General features: G+C 34.4%; 2 protein-coding genes and 1 long non-coding RNA gene across 3 annotated transcripts; 1 reads left to right on the forward strand and 2 right to left on the reverse strand.

Moving 5' to 3' along the window:
* Positions 1-494: 494 nt before the first annotated feature.
* On the reverse strand, positions 495-3122 carry LOC133809272 (receptor-like protein 7). Its single transcript, XM_062245935.1, has one exon. It carries the CDS (start codon positions 3120-3122, stop codon positions 495-497), a length of 2628 nt encoding a protein of 875 aa, XP_062101919.1.
* Positions 3123-10372: 7250 nt separating this feature from the next.
* LOC133809268 (uncharacterized) lies at positions 10373-12862 on the forward strand. Its single transcript, XR_009881028.1, has 3 exons — positions 10373-10702; positions 10783-10841; positions 12533-12862. It is a non-coding gene; the product is annotated as an uncharacterized LOC133809268 (long non-coding RNA).
* A 1461-nt stretch (positions 12863-14323) lies between these two features.
* LOC133809260 (uncharacterized) lies at positions 14324-18280 on the reverse strand. The gene has a single exon (XM_062245925.1). It carries the CDS (start codon positions 18278-18280, stop codon positions 14324-14326), a length of 3957 nt encoding a protein of 1318 aa, XP_062101909.1.
* Between the last annotated feature and the right edge of the window lie 200 nt (positions 18281-18480).

The raw sequence follows: 18480 nt of genomic DNA on the forward strand, positions 1-18480 counted from the left end.
GAGAGCATCAGATTGTGAGAGTGATGGCGAAGTGGTGCAGAGAGATGAGGAGAAATGGTAGAGAGAAACAGAAAACGGGAAATGAGAAATTCATTTTTTTTCTTTAATGAAATTAGAAATTGTTTTTAATACAAGTCAGTTACGCTTTTTCTAACGTGTTATTATTTTATATAATTAAATAGGAAAATTGTTGTCGTGAATACATATGTCCCAAATAAAAAATTTCAAATGCAAAATACCATAATAAGACAGAGTATGTCTAATGAGTCTAATAAAAGTCAAATTATAACATTTTTCCAATACTATCTCTTTAGAAAATCTACTAGTGATATATTATTTCATTGAATAAAAACTTTGATACAAACAAACAAGAAATGCGACATGATTATTCGAAACCATTATACAAACAAACAAACTACTACAAAATTTGAGTATCAATGGAGTTGAGAATCAACCCTCATGCAATCGCATCTTTGAGTTCCTTTCTTGTTTCATCAGCTCCTTATCCCAAAGGTCATCACTAACCAATTAGGTTTTCTTGCAATCACAATTTTCCCAACAAACAATCCAATTAAGAATCCACATCCATATCCTATCGCAACAACTTTCCAGCCAAATTGAAAAATGCTTGACTCTTCTTCTGATGATGGAAATGAGTGTTCTGGTGGACTGGAGTATCCACAAGAGTTTTGTAGTGGCATACCACATAATCCCACATTTCCCTCGTAGGAACTGGCCTCAAAGGTACTGAGATGATATTGTGGTATAGATCCTGAGAGTTGGTTGTGTGAAACATTGAAGTATTGAAGGAAAGAAAGTTGGTCTAACTCAATAGGGATCTTCCCTGAAAGAGCATTTTGAGAAATGTCTAAGGATTCAAGAGCTCTTAGATTACTCAGTGATGATGGAATTCCACCTTTGAGATGGTTGTTGGATAGGTCAAGAGAATAGAGCCCCTTCAAGTTTCCAATGGCTTCAGGAATTTCTCCAACAAATTTATTGTTGGAGAGATTTATAACTGCAATAATATTTTGGATCTGCTGATAGTATCTATGCCTGCTCTTGACTGCTATTGTAATTTGGAAAGGGTATTGACCAAAAATATGAATACTACTATTTTCTTTGAATTCAAAAGGTACAATTGCCATCATATATTCAAAGTCTTCAGCGCTTGTACTTTCCATGGCCTTCCAACTCTGTATGTATTCAATTGGCAGTCTTCCATTGAAGGAGTTGAATGATATATCAATTATATGTAACTTTGCAAATTGACGATGGTTTGTTTTGGGCTCCCTTATAACTCCATGGAATTCATTAGCTTGCAATATAAGAAGTCTCTGCTCTCGAAGACTCCCCAACCAATAAGGGAAAACATCGCTGAGATTATTTCTTTCAACGTTGAGGTAACCAAGCATGTTACAATTCGTAAGTGATTTTGATAGTTTCCCTTCAAATAGATTATAACCAAAATCAATAAATGTCAGATGGTTTCCTTTTGTAAATTGGGGAATGTTGCCTGAAAAAGAGTTGTTTCTAAGCTTTAGTATTGACAATGACTTACTAAAGTTACCGAAACATTGGGGAAGCTTACCACCTAACCTGTTATGGGACAAGTCAAGGAGTTTTAGAAAACTACGACGACATATTGTAGGTGAAAGTTCTCCTATCAAGGAGTTATTAGAAAGGGTTATGGCCTGCAAGCTTTCCATGCTCATGTTCCACATCCAATCTGGTATTCGACTAGCAATATGGTTATCTTCAAGATCCAAAGACTGAATTTGTTTTTGATGTCTAAGAAATTCAGGAAAATTCCTTGAATTGCATTTGGACAATTGTAGAGGTGTGAATTGTGGAAATGTTTCATTTATCTCATGAGGACTAACAAGTAGTGACAAATTATTTTGGGATAGAATAAGGGTAGTGAGGTTTTTTAGGCCATTAAACATGTCAAAATTCATAGTTCCGCTTAAATTATTATCATTCAACGAAAGGGTTTCTAAATTTATGAGTTTTGAGAATGACAAAGGAATTGGACCACTAAATTGATTTGAGGACAGGTCGAGAAAAGTGAGCTGAGTTAGGTTTCCAATGAAAGAAGGAATTTGTCCCACAAGGTTATTATAAGAAAGGCCGAGAGAAGTGAGCTGAGTTAGGTTTCCAATGGAAGGAGGGATTTGTCCCACAAAATAATTATTAGAAAGGTCGAGAGAAGTGAGTTGTTTCAGCTTACCTATGGAGGCTGGAATCACTCCTAAAAAGTTGCAACTTGTACCATCCAACTCAGTCAAAGAAGCAAGTTTTTCAATCGATGACGGTAGATCCCCAGAGAAGCCAGTAAATCCTAATAGCAATGACTTGAGAGAGCACTTTTGGTCAAGTACCACAGGAAATCTTCCAGTGAGATCCTTGTTGAACACCACATTTAGACTTCGTAAATTTGGAAGTTGAAAAATATTGATTGGGAATTCACCTGTCAATTTGCAATCCTCCAAGAGCAGTGATATCAAGGAAGACAAATTTTCCAATGATTTAGGCACTGCCGATGATATGTCAACACCACTGAGATGAAGTTTCTCAAGGCTTGTCAAGTTTGAAACAAGGGTCTCCAAATTGTTATCCGACAAATCAAGATTGGATAATTTGGATAGTTCTGAAACTTCTGACGGAATTTGACCAGAGAAGACAGAGAATGATAGGTTGAGATTAGTGAGCATAGAAAGCCGCTTGATAGCACTGGGTATTTGAGAATAGTTGAAGTGGTTGTCTGCAAGATCAAGACTCTGAAGATGAGTCAGATTGAAGAGGCTACTAGTTGAGTCAATAGAGCCGTAGAGGTAGCAGCTGCTGAGATCAAGGCCGATGACATGGCCTGTGATCTCATCACACTCAACCCCATGCCACATGCAACAATTTCTTGTGTCTTCTTTGTTTGTCCAGAAGGCAACCTTCGAATAAGAAAGAGATGAAAAACTAGAAACAGACATGTTGATAATAAAACTTTCCTTGAACTGCAACAACGAAGACCTTTCATCATCATGGCAAACTGGCTGCGAGAAAGTGAACCATAACAAAGTCAGAAAGAGAAAACCAGTGAAACTGAAGCGAAGTATTAATGATCCCATCATCATATGACTAATATAATATATGTAGTGGTTTTATATGTTTCACACTTTGAGATGAGCCAAGTATATTGAGACTTGTGCTCTGCTATTTATAGGGATAAAAAAGCATTTAGTCCTCTCTTGTCATTGGCAACTGCATGATAAAAGACAGTTCATCAATTCTTTGACATGGATACAAATTAATGGGTTACACATGTAAGTGACTGTTTAAATTATTAAAGAATAAGATTTTGACAAAATAGCTTACAATGGTCAATAAATAGAACAATGTGATATATATATACATATATTATATACACATGAGATAAAATATATTGATGCAATGATAAAAGCATGGGAAATGCAGAGAGACTAAATCTTGTTTGGCTATTTAACTAGAAAACAGTAGGTGTGTTCTACAAAAAAGTATTTTCTATTCTATAATTTTTAAATTATAATGTTGGAAACAAAAAACAATCCCAAACGCTCTCTTTATTTCTACAGAACTTTGCCACATAGCAAATATAATATATTAATTTATTTGATTACTTTGAAGTCGCCTAAATTGACCAGTTTAGCTTTCGGTGGAGCCTTACATTAAACTCATTGGAAAAAGTAGAAAAAATGCATTGGAAAGTAGAGTTTATTTAAACACTTCTGCTTTTTAAAACTTTTAGTGGCAGAACATTTTTTAAAACATTTGAGTTGCGCGTGTTGTTTATGTGCCTCTTTATCGTGTCGTGTGACGAGCAATACTGCTAGCACATTTCCTGCATTCACATGGCAGCGTTTTCGCTTTAATACTTTTTTTACATGCCACATCGTCATGCCAAATTTTAGAGAAACATACACGTATAGTGAATTCCTGATGGATTCACATATTTTACTCAATACCTAATTTAATCACTCCTCGTTGTCAGTATTGATTTGGTTTCATATATGTAAAAAGTGTATAAGGCATTGATATATTAGGCGTGGACGTGAGAGGCTGGTTGGAGAGTTGATGCAAGGTGCTGGCAGGTGAGGACAGGTGGCGCAAGCTGAGGATCACGTTGCTACTGTGGACGGCTGGAGCAGGGACACGTGGCGTGCTGGGGCGCAGACAGCTAGCGACTTGATATAGCAAGTCACTATTAATTTTGAATTTTCATATATAATGCTTAAATAAGATTTTTTTTAATTATTTAATTTAATAAATATGTAACCGCCATGTAATCAGATAGCATTTCTAAAAAATTTTAAAAATCAAAATTTATTTTTAGAAATATTAATTAACAACTATAAATATGAATAATTGATCTTAATCTAATGATTAATATTAAAATAATCATCTATGATAGTAACCATTCAGAGTGCTCACTGTAAAGAATACAAAGTATTGAATGGAATAATGTGATTCTCATTGATTAAACAGTAAATTACAGAGTTTATATACAAGAGGTTGTTAGGAGTTAGCTGTACAAATCAGTTAGAGAAACTGTACACTGAACAGAATTGCTGTTAGATAAAACAGAAAACTAACTAATCCTAACATCCCCCCTCAAACTTAGAGGGGAAAGAAGAGAGACTCTAAGTTTGTGCCGAAGAAGAGAAAATCTGGCAGCTGTGAGAGGTTTTGTGACCACATCAGCCACTTGATCGGAGGAAGGAACATGCTTAACAATCAACTGTTTATTAGTCACTCTTTCATGAACAAAGTACAAATCCAGCTCAATGTGTTTAGTCCGAGCGTGTTGGACAGGATTAGCAGCCATAAGAACCGTGCTCAAGTTGTCACACCAAACAATTGGTGTTGATGGAAGACAAAGATGTAACTCAGAGAGCAATGACTGAAGCCAAACCACTTCTGTAGTTAAGTGAGCAAGGCTGCGATATTCTGCCTCTGTGCTGGAACGAGACACTGTATGTTGTTTCTTAGATGACCAAGAAACCAAATTCTGTCCAAAGAATACACAATACCCAGAAGTTGATCGCCTATCATCCAAATCGGATGCCCAATCTGCATCACAGAAACCAATGAGATCAAGCGAGCTGCTGGGAGGAAAGGTAAGACCATAATCCAAAGTCCCACGAATATATCTGAGTATTTTCCTAAGGGCTTTCCAGTGAGACAATAGAGGTGATTGCATGAACTGTGAAACCTTGTTAACTGCAAATGATAGCTCCGGACGAGTTATAGTGGCATATTGTAATGCCCCAACCAAGCTTCTGTAAGTGGAGACATCATCAATTAACTCACTGCCTTGTGCAGAGAGTTTTTCACCAGCCGTCATTGGAGTAGGTAAGGAGTTAGCATGTTCCATTATGGCTCTGCATAGTATATCAATAAGGTATTTGCGCTGAGATAAATGAAGACCAGTAGATGTTTTTATTAACTCAATACCAAGGAAGTATTGAGCTTCACCAAGATCCTTAAGAGAGAAAGCTGAATTCAACTCAGCAACTATGTTATCAATCACCATATTAGAACTCCCAAGCAGTAAAATATCATCTACATAGACTAGAATGAAAGTTGTATGAAAAGGAGTTACACGGATAAACAGAGATTGATCAGATTTGCACCAGAGAAGCCAAAGTTGATTAAGGTGTGCTTTAGTCTATCAACCCAGGCCCTAGGGGCCTGTTTTAACCCATATCTCGCCTTGTTAAGTTTGCACACCTTTGATGGATATACCTTGTCAATGAAACCAGACGGTTGACTCATATAGACCTCCTCTTTGAGCAATCCATTAAGGAAAGCATTATTAACATCCAATTGCCCTATTTTCCAGCCTTTAGAGAGTGCAATAGTGAGTAAAACTCGGATTGTTGTAGGCTTGACCACAGGGCTGAAGGTGTCAGTGAAGTCAAAGCCAAATTGTTGGCTGAATCCCTTTGCAACAAGCCGTGCTTTGTGCTTCAAAATGGAACCATCAGGCTTCTCCTTAATCTTGAACAACCATCGACATCCTACTGGTTTTCGATCTGGTGGAAGATCAACTAAATCCCATGTGCCATTCTTCACAAGAGCAGAGAACTCTTCATCCATAGCAGCCTTCCAAAGTGAGTCCTGCAAAGCTTCAGTCACAGTAAGTGGTTCTTTTGAGATAATATAAGCCTTAGGCTTGTATATACCAACCTTGGATCTTATAACCATATTGTGCATGTTAGTAGTGGCTGTGGAAGGTAATGTTGGTACAGCAGTAGATACAATCTCAGTCATAGTGTTCGGCACAGAGTTAGATGGAGGAGGGATAAAAGAAGATGGAAGATTAGGAGTTGATGAATGAGAGATGGTGGGAGATGAAGGGAGATTCGGGTGAATGGAAGATGGAGTAGGAGAAGGTGTAGTGACAGGAACAGTTTGAGACATTGTCTCATGAGGTAAAGTGGGGGTATCAATTGGTGGTGTGGAGTGTATCTTATGAGTTGTAGGAATAGACCCTGAAGGAAGTTTAGAAGAAATAGGATTAGAAGCAGAAGGAATAGATGAACTGACCGAGGCAAGAAGAAAAAGATGCTCATTAAAGATGACATCTCTAGAGATAAAGATTCGGCCAGTAGAAGCAAGACATTTGAATCCTTTATGCTTCAATGAATAGCCCAGAAATGTACACTCCATCGATCTATATTGCAACTTATGCGCATTGTAAGGGCGAGTATTAGGGAAACAAGAACAGCCGAATACTTTAGTTGGTTATAATCTGAATTTTTTGAAACAAAACTTGAAAAGGACTGTGACCAGACAAAACATGAGATGGTAAACGATTAATAAGAAATGCAGAAGTTATAACAACTTCATCCCAGAATTTCATGGGCATTGATGCATTAGCTAATAATGTCAAGGCTGTCTCCACAAGATGTCTATGCTTCCTCTCGGCAACACCATTTTGTTGGTGTGTGGTTGGGCATGAAAGTCGATGACTAATGCCCTGCTGAGTTAGATAAGAGGAAAAAGCACGAAACTCACCCCCCCAGTCAGATTGAAATGATTTAATTTTGCGACTAAATTCATTTTCTACTTGGGTTATAAAATTTATAAATGTTTGCAAAGCCTCAGACTTAGCTTTTAAAAGATAGACCCAAGTTTACCTTGAATATGCATCAATGAAATGGATATAATATTTATATCCACTGGATGAGACAACAGGAGCTGGACCCCAAAGGTCCGAATGAATGAGCTGTAAGGGAGAATTATATGTAGTTTCAGAAATTGGAAAGGAAAACTTATGAATTTTTCCTAGACAGCAAGCATTACAAAAATCAGAAAATGTTTTATTAGGAATTGACAAGTTACACAACGACATTACATTTCGTACAAATTTTTCTGCAGGGTGACCCAGCCTGCTATGCCACAAATGAAAAGTAGAGTTTGAGATAACAGATGCAGAATTACATGAAGAATTACAAGGTAGATTATACTGAACAAATAAGGCAGTAGGGAAACACACTTCGGAACCAGAGGAGTGTGAGGAATCAGTGTGAGCAAAAGACATTGAAGATGTAGGGAAGGCATAGAGGTCGTTACTGAGGTTGCCTTGCATCAACACCTCCTTGGAAGCCTGATCTTTCACAAGACAAAAGTCAGGATGAAATTCAAAAAAGACCTTATTATCTCTAGTGAACTGAGACACAGAAATAAGATTTTTGGTTATGTATGGAACATGAAGAACATTGTTTAAAACAAAAAACTTTGGAGATGAATGAGATTGTATAAACGCCTTACCAACATTAGATACCATCAGGCCCGTACCATCACCCACATGTAATTTGTCAGATCCAAGATACTCTTGCTTCTGAATAAGATTGGAATCATCACTAGTGCAGTGATTTGTTGCTCCGGAATCAGGATACCAGCACGAATCATTAACCATATCAGCAGTAGCCACCATTGCCGACATCTGAGATTGTTGTTTATCAACTGGACCGGCTCCATAACCTAGAAAATCAGGATTAAACCGCATATAGCATTTAGAAGCAAAATGGCCCTGCTTAGAACATAGTTGGAAAATTGGGTGTGATGCACCTGGAGTGGTAAAGCCTCCGCGAGTAGAGCCACCAGATTGGGGATACATGCTAGGGAACATGCCTCGACCTCCAGTGGCATAGGGATTCCAGAATGCACGATTGTTGTTATTAGAGGCATTGGTGCGGCTAGAACCAGACGGATGAGTCAACGACTGAGGATTAGCAAACGGATTGGGAAACACCGATCGTTTCTTGAAGCCATTCATATTAGTGAGATTCGCCATAGCTGGATCAGAATCAAGTTCGAGATTATGTTTTTCCAGTTGATTCTCTTGAGCAAGAAGCAGCGATTCGATCTCCGCAACTGTGTACGCTTGGGTACGGGATTGAATCGAAATTATGAATACATCATAATCAGCTGGGAGACCATTAAAGATCGCACTTATATGTTCTTTTGGAGAAACAGATTGACCAACTGATTCCAATTTGTCAACCAGATTTTTGATACGAAGAAGGTATTCATTCAAGGAAAGAGATCCTTTCTTGATATTTTTCAATTCAGTTTGATATTGATCTACCTTGGCTGTTGTCTGAGTTGTGTAGTACGTATCCAAGATCGCCCAGACTTGCGCAGATGTCTTGCCACCAATCACACGCGTGAGAATGCCTTCCGTCATCGATGATAGCAGCCAAGAGTAGAGTAGCTGATCTTGTTGCTCCCATTTTATAAAATCTGGATTGATCTTGTTCGCAAATCGATCAGCTTCCGTAAGATACTTTTCTGGCGATTGGAAATCGGGATCGATGAAATCTTGAAGTGAGTGTCCATCAATTGCAGCATAAACTTGGGGACGCCATAGGAGAAAATTGTGAAGATCGAGCTTAACAGAGAGGTTGTGCGAGAAAACAACTGGAGAGAACGAGGGAGCTGAAGAACCAGTTGGATTCGCCATGAACAAACAGATTGAGGAACCACAGATCAGAGTAAGCGGAAACGAAAAAAAAATGTGAAGAGAATCAGTTCGGCTCTGAAACCATGTAAAGAATACAAAGTATTGAATGGAATAATGTGATTCTCATTGATTAAACAGTAAATTACAGAGTTTATATACAAGAGGTTGTTAGGAGTTAGCTGTACAAATCAGTTAGAGAAACTGTACACCGAACAGAATTGCTGTTAGATAAAACAGAAAACTAACTAATCCTAACACTCACATATATATATATATATATGATAATAAAGGTCTGCATATATAATTGAATCAAGCTTAGAAATTCAATAAAACAAATACTAGTACTCGTTATTAGTCTCACTTAGTCAGCGATTTGGCCATAGAAAAAATAAAAATTGTTAATTAATTGATATTTTTATAATTATGCAATTCGACATCTCTGAACTTCCACATTCTATGCTGATAAATCCTGAAAAATTATGTCTACATTTAGAGGCAATATATTAATTTATTAATTAATTAATAACACTCTTTATTATATATATATATCTTCTATATAAAAGTTCTTGGTTTTAATGGTGTGTTTTGTTAACTTTAATAGAAAATTCTAAGTATTTAACATAATATTATTTTAAAACTAACTTATGTAGATACTTATTAATCATATTAATATAAATTTAAATATTATAAAATATATTATTGTAATAATTATATATAATATAAGGCTACATATATATAATAATTATATTAATATAAATTCAATTTGAAATACAAATGTTATAGGATATCATTATTATAATAATATATAATAAAAGACTAGATATTTAATAATCACATTAATATAAATTTAAATGATATAAAATTTTATTATGATAATAATATATAATCTTAATTTTTTTATTAATTATATTAATACAAATTCAAATATTATTATTATAATAATAATATTTTATACTAGACTAGATATTTAATATTTATATTGTAATATAAATTTAAATACTATAAAATATCATTATACTAATAATATATATAATGCATAATCTTAATTTTTATTAAAAAAATATCATTTATGTTTAAAAAGGTTATCATACCATATATATATAAATATATTTTTAAAAAATCATAAACAATATTTTGGTTTAATTTTTTATTTAAACATAATATTTTTATATATATAATATTGTTTATTTGAAATTTATATGATAATGTTACAAATTTAACAAATATAATTGAAAATTTTCTATAAATAAAACTAACCAAATAATTTACATTGCACATTACTTGTATATGGTAGATCATGAATCAAGTGTGGGAAAATAATCTAAATACTCCGCAGCAAGAAAACTGGCACGACAAAATGCTTGAAGAAAACCATCACTACAAAAAAAAGGTTCAATACCGAGAACATTATACCGACAACATGTCCTCGGTATATACATTTCATATGCGCGGGACATTTTCGCGGTTCTGAATAGGTTTAGTTGCTATACCGAGGACCTATACCGAGAACATGTTCTCGGTATAGGGTTTATAAATATCACACTCAGCCGCGAAGCCCCTTCTCCTTCCTCTCTGGTTTCTCTGGGTTTTCTCCGAAACCTCCGCCTCCCTCCGCCGATTATAGTCGTTTTCCTCCATAAAAGCTCGGTTTTAAGCCCCAAAATTGCCAAGGGTGAAGGAATTTCTGTGTATTTGTTGAAGGTATGGTTTATTTATTCATTTTATATATATATATATATTTATGAAATTGTATAATGATATTTTCTAATTTTTGTTTGAAGGTTGGGTATTCGGTTTTTGTTGGATTATAGGGATTGCTAGCAAGATATTGAAGGCATTGGTAAGTTTTTTTTAATTTTTCTGTATTTTTTTAATTTTTTTTTCAATTTTTGAATAATTTATGTTTTTTTATATAAATAATATAATATTAATTTTAATAAAAATCTGAAATAATTATATTAGATAGAATGTATTTATTTTTAGGTTTTCAAAATAAGTATTAGTAAAAATGATATTAGGAATTAGAAAATTGTTAAATGATTAATTAGTATTTTTTTTAAATAAATTCTATGTTGTGTTTGGTGAATTTTATGTGTATTAAACATATTAGTAAACATATTAAATATTTGAGTGTTAATTTGAAAATTTTGGTGGTAATGTTAGTATGTTGTTGTTGTCAATTTTAATTTTTTTGCTTATGTTAGTAGTAAAAATTCAGATTTTATGAATATTGATGATTAATTTGTTGTTGTTAATTTTTAGTAGAATTTTAATATTTTGGTTAGAAAATTGAATAATTAATAAAATTTAGACTAATAATTATAAATTATATAGTTATTTAAAATGAATTTGTAATGCTCTCTGCATGATCTGGGTCTGGATATTTTTTATGTGTTATTTGCAGGATTTTAAATTTTGGGATAGATGAAAATATAGTCGTTATGCTGCCGAATTTTTTATAGAATTGTAAAATTTAGAGATATTGTGAATATTAGTAGAAGTACTCAATAAAATTTCTAATTTAATAAATAGTGAATTGATAAGTAAAATCATTTATTTTAAAATTAAGATTAAAAAAATTAACATTAACATTATGCAACTAAATTTTAATAAAAATAAACATTAATTAAATAATTTAAGTAATAATTAAATCCTAAAGTAGTTAAATAAATTTTAAACAAATCTTAGAATTTTTTTTTAAATTAATCAAACTATTCAATAAAGCATAAGTAAAATATGTAATTTAATAAATACTAAATTAATATGTAAAAAAATAATATGTGTTAGTTCTGATTAAATAAAATTAACAAATATATTATTAGAAAACCATTATTAAAATTAAAATTAAAATTAAAAAAATTAAATTTAATATTTGTTAGTTTTAATCATTATTAAAATTAAAATTAAAAAAATATGTTTTTAATATTATTTGTTAGTTGTTTTTAATTTTTCTGTATTTTTTTTAATATTTTTTTTCAATTTTTGAATAATTTATGTTTTTTATATAAATAATATATTTTAAAATTAAGAATAAAAAAAATTAACATTAACATTATGCAACTAAATTTTAATAAAAATAAAAATTAATCCTAAAGTAGTTAAATAAATTTTAAACAAATTTTAGAAATTTTGTTTAAATTAATCAAACTATTCAATAAAGCATAAGTAAAATATGTAATTTAATAAATACTAAATTAATATGTCAAATTTAAATAAGTTTAATAATATTTACACTGAAATATATTATAGTTAGATATCATAAAACAACATAATTAACTTCAAAAAGCATAAGACATTAAAAAAACATATTTAATTATATTTGCTTTTTTCTTTGGTAATAAGAAATTATTACCAAAGATATAATAGTATTATTATCACATAGTGATAATATTATATTTTTTTAGTGTTCATCACAAGAAGCCTTAGACCCGTTTAGAGAGGGTGAGTCATTGAAGACTCTTACATTTGCCTCTCTCTGAATTAGGACACACACAAATTGATTGTAAGTTTGATGATTAGTGTTCCGTGCAGTGCTACATTCATACAATGTCGATCGACAAGAGTTGGATTAATTTGACAGATCGATTATCCGATGAGTATGAGGCTGGTGTGATGGATTTTCTCCAGAGAGCCCGGCAGTGCGTTGACTCAAGGGGATTGGTGAAATGTCCGTGTAGGAGGTGTGTCAACGTTGAATTTCAGACAATTGATGTATTAGAAAATCATCTTTTTGTAAATGGTTTTCTACGGAAATATACCAATTGGCATTGGCATGGAGAGGATGAAATAATACCAATGAGAGCTCGGATAGATCAAAATGATGAAGATGAGATGATGGATGTTCTCACTGATCTTATGCAAAATGACAAAATGACAATGACAATGACAATGCAAAATGACAATGCAAAATGATATAAAATTTTATTATGATAATAATATATAATCTTAATTTTTTTATTAATTATATTAATACAAATTCAAATATTATTATTATAATAATAATATTTTATACTAGACTAGATATTTAATATTTATATTGTAATATAAATTTAAATACTATAAAATATCATTATACTAATAATATATATAATGCATAATCTTAATTTTTATTAAAAAAATATCATTTGTGTTTAAAAAGGTTATCATACCATATATATATAAATATATTTTTAAAAAATCATAAACAATATTTTGGTTTAATTTTTTATTTAAACATAATATTTTTATATATATAATATTGTTTATTTGAAATTTATATGATAATGTTACAAATTTAACAAATATAATTGAAAATTTTCTATAAATAAAACTAACCAAATAATTTACATTGCACATTACTTGTATATGGTAGATCATGAATCAAGTGTGGGAAAATAATCTAAATACTCCGCAGCAAGAAAACTGGCACGACAAAATGCTTGAAGAAAACCATATATATTAATCTATAGGATACACTGCAAATGAAAAATCAGGTTCTTGTATCTTTGTTTAATTATTTTTATTATAGTGAAAATATTGATCATATATACAACATTCCGGTTAATTTTGGCTACGTTTAGGCATTTCTTAAAAAACAAAAAAGTTTAGGGATAATATATCAAGATTTTATTTTTATAATAATTATATATGTATTATCTTTTTGTTTTTATTTTAAAAAAAGTCAAATACGCCAATACATAGCATTACTCTTTTGGCAATATTTATTTATCCATTTTTTGTTTTCAATAATTTTAATTTTTTATATGGTGTTGTCTTGTAATTTTTTTAAAATATTCCAAATAATATTCGGTATCGAAAATAAAATTTAAATAATATATTGTGCATATATATGTCTATTTTTTACTATTTATTAAATATTATTTTTTGGCACCATAAATCATTCAGAATTCATCATATCATAAATAACTATAATATATACTATAAAATATAATAAAATTACGATTATATCCACGTGACGAAAAAAAATTTGGGCTGCAATACATTAATCGTTACCAAAATAAATATATATATATAACATACTATAAGATAAATGAAAATATCAAAATGTAGAGGATATAGCTTGAATATCCAATATACTTGAACATAGTTTTAACTATTAATCTCTATAGTTAAAGGATGCATGCATGCATATATAAGCTATAAATGCTATAACAAGTCAATTGAAATATTCAAAATTTATACACCATCAAAATATAATTAATATAGACTTTTATTAAAACAACAATTCATAGTTAGCATTGTTGCGCAGTAAAAAAAAATATGTAACGCAAAGATTTGTGGTAAGATTTTTTTTTTTTTTTTGATCAAACAAAATCTTTATTCTCAAACTTCATTCAACAATACATCCATAATAGAGGATGGGATATCCCCCACCTTAAAAATACGATCAGCGGGAATATAAGATGCTCGAGCTAACGCATGAGCCACCTTATTTGCGGACCGTTTTACAAAAACAATAGAAATATTACTACTCACTTGGCTCAATCTTTTACATTCGAATACAATATCACCAAAGTATGAGGCCATAGTAGCATTGCTGCGAAGAGCTTGTATCACCAGTAGGCAATCGGTTTCAATTGTAACATTCGACCATTTCTTCTGTTTGATCCAACTTAAGGCTTCCCTGATCCCCATGACCTCTGCTAGTTCTGGAGACATTGACCCCTGCTTACAGCTAGTTATTGCCTCAATAGGATTCCCTGCTTCATTTCTAGCAATACAAGCATAGCTGAAAGAGCCAAAATTGGAGAAAATAGCTGTGTCCACATTTATTTTTATACCTCCAGCAGATGGTTTTTGCCATGTATCTGCGCCATCTGCATCAGTCAAGAAAGCAGCAAGAGGCACCTCAATCTTGTTTTGTGCCTGGATCCACTGATTAAGCATTGAGCTGGACAAGAAGACAACAGAAGCTGGAGACATCTTTTTATGATGCCACACCAAGTTGTTACGCGTACGCCATATACTCCATAGCAGAGAGGCAATTTTTTGGCACTCACTCTCATCCTTATCGCGCAGGCAGTGATCTAACCAGTTTCCAAACGAACCCAAGAACGGGCTTTCAACAGCCAGCCCAGAACGTCTCCAACAATTATGAACAAAGGGGCAATTGATGAGGCAATGTGTAATTGATTCAGGTTCAAAGGGGCAATAAGGGCAATTCATCTCAATATCAACATGCTTCAAGCTAAGCTGCATTCTTGTGGGGAGACAACCTGTTGATGAACGCCAAAGCAAGTCTTTCACCTTGGGAGGACTTCTAAGCTTCCATAATTTAACCCAGAGATCTGCGTGTGCCGCCATAGCCGCATCTTCCCTTCTTTCCTGCAAGAGCCGATATAAGCTTTTGACTGAGAAATTGCCTGACTTTTCAAGAGCCCAATACCATGTATCATCTGTGTTAGTACTAAGGGGAATGCTCAGAATAAGGTAGGCGTCTTCAGGTTGAAATAGGTCCAGTATCAAGTCTTTATCCCACTCCTTCGTGACCGGATCCAAGAGGGATTTAACCAGATTATTCTTCAAAGAATCGTGGAGACCCCTAGGTGTAGAATGGTTTTCACACGGCAGCCAGGGGTCTATGCCCATACGAATTGAACCACCATTACCCACCTTCATTCGGGCTACATCTTTAACCAGAGAAATAGCTTCAAACATGCTTCTCCACACATAGCTTGGATTACTCCCAAGTTCGGCTGAGAGAAAAGTACCATTGGCAAAATATCTTGATTTGAACAACCTACCTACCAAACTTTGGGGTCTACAAATTAGTCTCCACCCCTGCTTGCTTAGATAAGCCAAGTTAAAATCATGAAGACTCCTAAACCCCATTCCTCCTTTAGATTTATGTATCGATAGTTTATCCCAGTTTTGCCAATGGATGCCACGATTGTTCCTGGGATCTGTTTTCCACCAAAACTTACACATAAGCTGTTCCATATCCTTACACAAACCCACTGGAATAAGAAATACACTCATTGCGTACGATGGGAGTGACTGGGCCACCGATTTGATAAGAAGTTCCTTACCAGCTTTTGATAAAAACTTGCTCTCCCAGCTCTGAATTTTTGCACGCATCCTATCTTTTAGAAATCCCAAAATTGCACTCTTCCTCCTGCCTAGTATATTTGGTAATCCCATATACATAGTATTAACAGACGCTTCATTCATATTCAAAATAGAGCAAATATCCTTCCTCATATCTGGAACTGTGTTAGCACTAAAGAACACTGAGGACTTATGTAAATTAACCTGTTGACCAGATGCCATCTGAAATAATTTCAGGACTTCCATGACATGAGTAGCCTCTTCCTGTGTTGCTCTGCAGTATAAATAGGCATCATCTGCGAAAAACATATGGGAAATCACTGGGGCTGTTCTTGCCACTTTACACCCTTTAATTTTACCTTGTCGCTCAAAGTCAGCTATGAGGGCAGATAGACCTTCAGCACATATAAGGAACAAATATGGTGATAGAGGATCCCCTTGACGAAGCCCTCTACTGGGAATAATGGGACCCAGTTCTTTGCCTTCCGTCGTGATTTTATATTTCACCTTACTAACACAAACCATTATCAGATTGATCCAGTGCTCGTTTAGACCCATCTTGTGTAACATAGCTCTGAGGAAACCCCACTCCACTCTATCATACGCTTTACTCATGTCTAGTTTTATGGCCATCACTCCTTTGTGCCCCGCCATTTTCCTCTTCATATAGTGCATCACCTCGAAAGATACTAATATATTATCAGTAATAAGTCTTCCTGGGATAAAGGCACTCTGAGACTCAGAAATAACATGATGCAGAACAATCTTCAACCTATTAGCCAGCACCTTGGAGACAATCTTGTATATAATGTTACACAAGGCAATTGGTCTTAAGTCACTCATAGATTCAGGTTGTGACTTTTTGGGTATCAGCACAATATTAGTCTCCATCAGGTGGTCATCAAACACTCCACGCTCAAAGAAGCCCTGCACAACGCTCAAAACATCAGGTTCCACAATATCCCAGTATTTCTGATAGAAGCCTGGATTGAACCCATCTGGTCCTGGTGATTTATCTGGGTGCATTTGAAAAAGGGCTGCTCTCACTTCGTCCTTGTCAATAGTGGCCATCAAAGTATGATTCAACTCCTCTGAAATCTGCCCCTGAACGCCTGAGATGACTCTATCCCAGCAAGTGTCAGACGCGGTAAATAATTCTGAGAAATAATCCACCATAAGCTTATCCAGACCACTGTCCCAATCAACTGACCTGCCCTCAACATCCTTTAGAGACCGAATCTGATTCCTTCTCCTTCTTATGTTTGCCCAAGCATGGAAATATTTCGTGTTCTGATCACCCGCTTGGAGCCACATTTGCTTTGACCGCTGCTTCCAGTAAACTTCTTTTTGTGAAAGGACCTCAAATAATTGAGCATGGACCTCCTTATACCGCACTACAGCTTCCTCATCCCTTCTACCCTTGATCTGCCTCAGAATTTTGTTACACTGGGTTATTCTCTCTTTGAAACAGCCAATTATATTGCGACCCCACTCCGCCAGCGCCGTACTACAACACTTGATTTTAGGATAAAGAGGGTCCATTTGATACCGCAACCAAATATCCTGAATAATTTGACGGCACATAGGCTCCCTGGCCCAAGCATTCTCGAATCTGAATGTTCTAACAAAGCTTTTCTTCTTTGAGAGCCCAATGTCAAGCCAAAGGGGGGTATGATCAGACAGCGACACTTCCATATTAACCAATCTAGCGTGAGGGAAAAGGCTCTGCCAACGACCACAAATAAGAGCTCTATCCAGTCTAACTTCAACCCAATTCTGACTGCCTCTACCCTTCTCCCACGTAAAAGGATATCCCATCAAATCCATATCTAACAGATTGCAGTCAGCCACTACATCTTGAAACCCCTGCACAAGCCAGGCCGGATAACTTCTACCACCTCTCTTATCATCTTGAGACAACACATTGTTCATATCTCCAATAACACACCAAGGTAAGAGTGACACCTGCGCTAATCGACGAATCAACGACCATGATTGAGGACATAACTGACGACGAGGCTCGCCATAGAAACCAGTCAAACGAAACTTAGGATGTCCAGCTATACAAATCTCAACATCAGTGTGATTAGAGCTAAAACTGAGTAACTGGATCGCCTGATGATTAGTCCACATCAACGCTAAGCCCCCACTATGCCCCGCCGCTTCTACGGCCACACACCCTTCAAACCCCAATTCCTTACTAACAACCTCCATCCTCTCCTTTTTACACATCGTTTCACATAAAAATAATACTATGGGTCTCTTTTGGAGGATTAACTCCTTTAGGAACTGAAAAATCCGAGGGTTCCCAAGCACCCGACAATTCCAACTCAAAATGCTCATAATGATTGGCGGGACCACCCAGTGGTACCCGCCCCAACACCATTTTTTTGAGCCACTGCTGCATGGACACTGCTTTCTGTGTGGTCAGT

This window comes from Humulus lupulus (genome assembly GCF_963169125.1).
Source record: "Humulus lupulus chromosome 8 unlocalized genomic scaffold, drHumLupu1.1 SUPER_8_unloc_44, whole genome shotgun sequence".
NCBI classification, from domain to species: domain Eukaryota; kingdom Viridiplantae; phylum Streptophyta; class Magnoliopsida; order Rosales; family Cannabaceae; genus Humulus; species Humulus lupulus.